This window comes from Nymphaea colorata, chromosome 10 (assembly GCF_008831285.2).
Source record: "Nymphaea colorata isolate Beijing-Zhang1983 chromosome 10, ASM883128v2, whole genome shotgun sequence".
In the NCBI taxonomy this organism is placed as follows: Eukaryota; Viridiplantae; Streptophyta; class Magnoliopsida; order Nymphaeales; family Nymphaeaceae; genus Nymphaea; species Nymphaea colorata.
Window position 1 is genome coordinate 10,835,061 of NC_045147.1, and position 7,565 is coordinate 10,842,625.

A 7,565-nucleotide genomic window follows, 5' to 3' on the forward strand; every position below is an offset into this window, starting at 1 on the left:
TATAGGACGCAGGCTACGAAGGTGCAAGATCAAGCCGTTTCCCAATTGAACTGAATTTGACGCACGACAATGAAAAACAAAGAGGTCTTCAAAGAACCAACTACATACCGAACAATAGTTGGAAAGCTCATATACTTGACCATTAACCAACCGAACAATAGTTGGAAAGCTCATATACTTGACTATTACACGGTCTAGCATCATTCACTCGGTCAATATCTTAAGCCAATTCATGAACCATGCAAGAATTCTCCATCTAAATGCCATGTTCAGACTTCTCAAATGCATGAAAGACACTATATCTCATGGCATCGTATTGTCTTCAGAAAGCAAGGTCAAGATAGTTTTTGTGATTCAGATTGGGCATCTTGCTCGATGACAAAAACTTCAGGGCCCAAACACACCCTCATATGTATGATGAAGGCCCAGACATACAACCTCTACCAGATTGTTGTCATCGTGTCTTGATCATTATTTAAAGCTCGTTCAATTCTGATAATTTATCTTGAGCACAGGACCATCTGCCTGTTCAGAGACTTGACCATTTCTAATGGAAAAAAAAAAAATCAAAAACAAAGTTTTGATTCATTTCAGAAGGAGACTCTCACATCCTCCACTGGAGGCGTACTTACCAGCCCATATAAATTGCTTTATTTATTTTATAGCCCCTTTAGTTTTAAAATTCAAAATATTAGTATTTCTGGTTTTCCCACTGTTCATGACAGACAGCCATAAATGAATGGTAGCAAACGAACCATCTCTCTCTCCCTCTCGTGTAGTTAGGCAGAAAGCCCGGCTCAGTCTGAGTCAGTGGTGGAGACAGCGTGGGGCTGGCGTGGGCGCTTGCCCACGCCAGCCCAAGATTTCTCCATTGGATTTCTTTTTCCAGCTGCAATTGTCATCAATCATTTTTAAAATAAATGCACTCCACCCGAAGAGGGATTCCCTCTATTATCTTTTAAATTATATGTTTTAAGTTCGAACCCATTTCAGAACTCATACTCGGTGATGAGAATTGCTTCCATACGAATGGATTCATTGCTTGTAACCTACTAAGTCAGGATAATTATTCACATTATATATATATATATATATATATATATATATATATATATATATATATATATATATATATATATATATATATATATATTAGGCTGCATTAATCCAGTGTGCAGTCACATGGGATCCTGGATCAGGATTGCCATGTTTCTTAGGGGGTGTTTAGTATCTATAACATATTGTTCTTGTTTCATGATTCTATACCAAAATTTAGAGAGTAGATTTATGAAACATTATGTTATAGGGTTTATAAATCTGCCTCAATTTTTTAAACAACTTCACTGAATAGCAGCAATATAAATTTGCCCCAAAGATTGAAGCAAATTCGTAAAATAATAAAACTAATGTACCATGAATCTACCATAATTTTTTAAGGAGGTTCATCATGTTCAAATAATCGAGTTGAGTTTGAGTTTGAGTTGGAGATCAAAGCTTCGTCAAATATCCCTCAATGTTTGTTTATTTTTACATTAGTATCTTCAAATATTTGCTTTGTTCTATATGTAAGTGCCCCTTTGTATGTGAAAATCTATGAATGGGTGCCCCCTCCAGAAAACTTTTCTGGCTCCGCCACTGGCCACTGGTCTGAGTTGCATCACTAATTAATTTGAAACTCAACTCGTATGGAGGACCATAAACTCATGACATCTGTTCCGATGTAACAGATCCTTTAACTAATGAAGCCTATTAAAAAAATGAACGTAATACATAGTAGTGGACTTGTTCAACAAAGTTGACAACCGCGCGTTATTAATGGTTAGTTCATGCAGATTCATCGTCATCAGCCACTCGTATTTAAATTAGTTTTTTTCCAAGCAAGCAGGTAGCTCCTTGTGACGTCGTTTTGCTCACCGACTCATGGTCAATATATTGATGTATAAGTCAATAGGAGCTGAGCCAACTCGGGTGAACTCGGGCTGGACTCGTTCGAGTTCAGGTCATCTCGACTTGTTTAAACTCCACTCTGCTTGTGTTGTCCTTGTTAATTTGGTAATAATTAGGATCATGTTGGTAAATTTTGACGAATTTCTATGTCATTTTGTGATTTTTACATCGATTTAAAAAAAAAAAAGTAAACATAAAAGAGGCGAGGTGCAGAAGCTAGGCTTGCTCGTTTGGACATCCCTAAGCGAAACATTAGGAACTGACTAAACCAAACTCAACTCTCAAACTGGCACCACGTTTTCACAAGTTTTGCCAGGTAAAAAAAATGACTCTAGTTTGGTTGATGAAAAGCCCACAAGGTATATATGTTTGTTTTCAGAAATTAAATAATCTTGGATCATTAACGCAAATTTTGGTATGGATAGACATACAACAGCTATGTCGGGCGAGCAAAAGAATTAATCCCACCGCTCAAGCTAGAGATAAAGTCCCTCCTTGCCCTTGCCCACAAGGTCTAAAGATGTGTTGGTACCAAGCACCGAGATGAGTTGGAGCACAAGTTACAGAAACTCAACTCGATTAAACTCAAGTAGGCTAATGGACAATTAGGGGAGTTCAATGAGTCAAACAAACTCAACACATATGGCTGGACTTGAGTCCCATGTGGCCCTTATAAAGCTGGTTCCGAGTTCATTGGACTCGACTATTATTTAGCTTCTTATCGAGCTCAAGTCAAGCTAAAGTGTTATGTATCCCCAGCTGAAGCTTGAACTCGCATGCTGAAGTACAGTTAGATTTCAATTCACGAGCTTAAGTAAGCCAACCGTTGACATAGTCTATGGCCTTAAGTTCAACTTGACCTTCTAAGCCAAGTTGAGGCGAACAATATGTGAGTCAAGCCAAGCTTGAGCTGGCCAAATTCGAGTATAAATCAAGCCAAGCTTGGGCTGCGTTAGCGTGGGCTTGACAAGCTCAAGCTCCACTCGGCTTGTGTATGATCCAACTCGAATGAGGGTTTTCACATAATCTTGAAGCTCGGTTGTGCAGATTAATATGAAGAGTGATTCGGGTCAGACTGGTCGGGTGGCGTTTATATAGTCAAAACAATCCAACCATACCCTAAGGCACCAATTATCAAATGGAAAAAAGAGACGGTTGGCTTCGGCCATCTCTCTTTAGCACGCGCAAATCCAAGTTCAGTCTCATTAATAGATCCAATTCCAGTAACACTTTCGTCAGATCTAGTCGCGGAAAAATGGTGTGCCGTTACAAGCACCCGGGCAAGTTTGACTTGAATATCTACTAAATTTCTTTAACGTAAATACATTAACAGCTCCCCCTCTTGCTTTTATACTAAAATAGTTAGTCGAATTGATAAGAACTATGAAACTCCAGTCGCCAGATCTATTCTTGTGAATACTATTTTTCAGGCCTGTAAACCGTAAATGCACGACACTCTAGTTGCTACATTTTACATAACACAGGTCCCAAAGGAGCTATGGACTCTAAAAGCAGGAGAAAATGGCTCAAGGTCTTGGCCTTTTCTAAGTATCTCAACTTTCCTTCTCTCTCCCTAAGAATTGTTCAGCATCAAAATCCAACATGTCATAGAGAATTAATTACACTGTTAATGACGAATGAGGGGTTGAACTTATGGATGCATTGATAAATTTTACGAATCATTCTTTTATGCTTTTTCTGTGTGGTGTAGATTAGCATGTTGTGCCTGGTCAATCAGTTATTAATTAACGTCCTTCAACAATTCCATAAGTTTTGACGGAACGAGCGAACAATTAGAAAAGGTAACTCGTTTTTAGATAACTTCCAGAATAGTGCTTCAAAAAATAGCATGCTTTCAAAAACGTTTTACCATTAGAAATCTAACTTTCTCCTCTTGGACATTAGAGCTCAATTATCGAAATAGCTCAACTTTACCAGCCGGCTAGGATTACATACCAAAAGTAATAACTTTACTGTTCCCATATAAAGGGCGAAGTGAGGATTTTTTTTTTGGTAAAAAAAATTAAAGGAAATTGTGCCATTTCTCACAGGACCTAAATATATGTAAACTTTTATAAAGCTGGCTTTTCGTTGCACCTGAATTGGTCAATTAATGAATACCCCAACTTCACCATTCGTACGTAGAGACAAAGGAAGCATGAAATGAAAAACGCTAAAATGGCAGAATTATTTTGGAAATATGCTAATATTCAACCGTTTTCACCAAAATAATCCCCACCGTCAGCATAAAAAGACAGGTCACTTCCCAAAAACAGGACCATTCAAACATTGTAATGACCAACACAGCTCATCCATTTGATAGCAATATAAAAAATTGTGCTTTGGGTGGTATCTGGTTACGGCTTGCACCATGCACACAGCAAGAAGGTCAAGTGTATTTTTGGCCGCCTGAGCCTACTTTTAAGGATTCGTGATATGCACAAGAGCCTATACATGTATTTGTTCAAAAACCTTTGCATATAATCAGTTCGAAGAAACTTCTTACAAAGATACTAAAAAGTGGTCAAAAAAGTTAAAATTCATCAATACCATAGTAACATAACATATAGTAACGTATTCTCCAATCCAGAAGTTCTCGCAAAGATCCATCCGCAGGGAAAGCTTCGTTCCTTGAATCTTTTACACATTTTCGCTTTCAATTTACTAAGAACTTTACATACCCAAAATCGTAGGCGGTGCATGTTTCGGTGCTTAAAACTACGACTTTAATTTGAGAAGACCTTGTCCATCTGTAGTGACTCTGCATGGAACCATTGACCTTCATCTTCAACTGTGGCAAGTAGACCTCTCCCAGATGCCTCTGCCACTTTCTCGCAGTCACGACTCATTCAATGAAAAGAGCATTGCCCACACTAGGAAAAATGCCTTCCACATTCCATCCTTCAAACGTACAGCTTGTCCCTCTATAAATAGCCACCACATTCGCCCCCATAAGAGGCACACAACACGTCAGTTCGTATCAACACGTTTGCTCGTATCCATTAATCTGCCAGTCCTTGCTACTCACCAAGCCTTTGTCATAGTATTTCTTCCGTAGACTATGGCTACGCTTCAGCACTTCAGCCATGAACATCCTCCTTTGCATCGGATCGTTGCACTTATTTTCTGCATGTTCATAGGAATTGCTTCTGCTCATGGAAGCTCGCTGAGCGTCGGATACTACAATTGCAGCTGCCCATCAGCAGAGGCAGTGGTGCAGAGGACAGTAGCGAAGGCCGTTGCCCGCAATCCAGGAATGGCTGCTGGATTGATCCGGATGCATTTCCACGACTGCTTTGTTAGGGTACTCAAGAGCTCCTCCTGAATATTTCTTCTCTTCCTCCTTGCTTGTTTAAATATATACCATTAGACACGAATCGCAGCAAGCTAGCTGGTTGGCTGGTGATTTAACAAGTGGAGATTATGGTGAAAAATGACAGGGTTGTGATGCTTCTGTGCTCCTCGACTCGACTCCTGGGAACAAGGCTGAGAAGGAGTCGTTTGTCAACAACCCCAGCCTTCGCGGGTTCGAGATCATTGATGAGGCCAAAGCCATCTTGGAATCAGAATGCCCTCAACTGGTGTCCTGCGCCGACATTCTCGCCTTTGCTGCCCGGGATGCCGTCCACCTGGCCGGCGGTTTCTACTACTCTCTACCTGCCGGCCGGCATGACGGCCGTGTCTCTAGGGAGTCCGACGTGCTTATGAACCTGCCGTCTCCACGCTTTAACGTGGCCCAACTGGAAGCAAATTTTGCTGCCAAAGGGCTTTCTCTCGCAGACATGGTCACCCTGTCTGGTGCGCACACCTTGGGAGTGTCCCATTGCACGTCATTTTCTAATCGCCTCTATGACTTCAACAAGTCGGGTGCTGCTGATCCGACCATGGACCCCAAGTATGTGCAATACCTGAGGACAAAGTGTCCGGAACCACTGTCGTCTACCCAGGATCCAACGGTACCATTGGACCCTGTGACACCAAATAGGCTGGACAACAACTACTACCTGAACCTCAAGTGCCACCGTGGGCTGCTCACATCGGACCAAGCACTGACAGAAAGGGCAGACACCGCCAGAATGGTGAACCAAAACGTGATGCACGGATCAATGTGGGCTGAAAAGTTCTCGGCAGCAATGGTGAGGATGGGCTCGATAGAGGTGTTGACAGGGTCCAAGGGAGAGATCAGGAGGTCTTGTAGGGTTGTTAACTGAGAGCTCGTTCGATAACAGGGCATCCGGTCTACCATCGTATTGTTTTCTTGGTCATGTCAATGTCAATCGTGTTCTACGGAACACCCTGTCCCCTTCGTCGGGCCTGTTCGTTTCTTTTCTGTTATGTTTGTTCCATCTTCTCCATCCAGTGTTTGTTTCTTGTAGTCTACCGTTTCATTATAAGAATATCAAACAAAGTGTTTGAATAGTCGACACGAAGAACAGATAACAGTGTTTTCTTATTAGGTCATGAACTTGACAATTTGTCCAATCTTTCTATGACTCGGTATAGCCTGGGGGACCTTGTCCAGGTACTATGCTTGTGGTTAGTCGGAAAGAAAAAATAATTTTCATACAACAAGCTTTGCCGACAGAAACAATGTAAAGAATTAATATCTTCTCCAAATTAATCATCAATATTATTTCTCCACTCATTAAGTTCTTAATGACCAATTTCGATATCCGATAAAAGAGGAAAGTAAAGTCAGCTTTGGCCGTCGCAGGTGCGTCGACAGATGAGTTTAATATTGTATGCCTTATAATCCATCCATTTCTTTAATTTACATGCACAAAACACATAAACAACACAGACACACTCTCTCTCTTGCCTGAGGGGTGTAACCAGCGGCGGAGCCTGGGGAGGCTCGCATGGGCCCTCCCTCACCTCAATCTTTTCTTTTTTAAAAAAAATTTACATATAAAATTTTAGAAAATTTTACTTATCATATATAAAAATTTTGAAAAATCATATTTTGGACCAGAAATCTTAATTCAACCCTTATCAAGAAAAAATTCTGGCTCCACCCCTGAGTGTAACATAGTTAGTTGAGTCGGTGGATCGATAAATGTCCAGTTTCCAATTTTACTACCTTGGGCATTAGTCTTTTCGAATGTAACCCGTTGACGGGCATACTGCACCCTAACCAAATCTCAAAGCAACCCTAGACGGTGGTGCATGGGCTAAGGTCAAGGGGTTTCAGACTTTCCAGGGTATTTCAACTTTCTCTAAATCGATCAGCATCAGAATCCAACATCCTATAGAGAATTAACGAGATGGTGAATAAGGAATATCGGATGGTTCTCTAAACCAAGTCGAAATTGACTATTTTATAATATTCCTGAGTCGTAAAGTTTCCTCGAATTGTATAATCTCGTTAATTATGGAGTTAATCTATTTTTTACGTGGCTCTGAATCAAGCAAGAAAAGAAAATCAAATTAACCAAATACTCAGTAACTGGAAGCTCTCCTCGAAGATATTGGCGTTTAATCTAGCAAGAAGCGTGCATGAAAACATAGAAAAATTTTGCATCTTGCTTTTCTGGTTTTTCCCTGTGGTGTTGATTAATACGTTGTTTCCATTCATTATAGAAGGCAGTCCATCTCCTAGCAGTGTGGCATGGAAATAT

The 7,565-nt window shown here is 40.5% G+C and overlaps 1 protein-coding gene across 1 annotated transcript; it reads left to right on the top strand.

The window, feature by feature from the left end:
- Positions 1 to 4,932: 4,932 nt before the first annotated feature.
- On the top strand, positions 4,933 to 6,364 carry LOC116263066 (peroxidase 5-like). The gene is made up of 2 exons (XM_031642648.2): positions 4,933 to 5,251; positions 5,388 to 6,364. Exons 1-2 carry the CDS (start codon positions 5,009 to 5,011, stop codon positions 6,156 to 6,158), a joined length of 1,014 nt encoding a protein of 337 aa, XP_031498508.1. The 5' UTR covers positions 4,933 to 5,008; the 3' UTR covers positions 6,159 to 6,364.
- The last annotated feature ends 1,201 nt before the right edge of the window (positions 6,365 to 7,565 follow it).

Excerpts from the sequence above, each read along its gene's own strand:
- LOC116263066 (XM_031642648.2), top strand. The coding sequence starts at position 5,009 with ATGGCTACGCTTCAGCACTTCAGCCATGAACATCCTCCTTTGCATCGG. Across the intron at positions 5,252-5,387 it reads TCCACGACTGCTTTGTTAGG|GGTTGTGATGCTTCTGTGCT; the intron begins GTACTCAAGAGC and ends GAAAAATGACAG.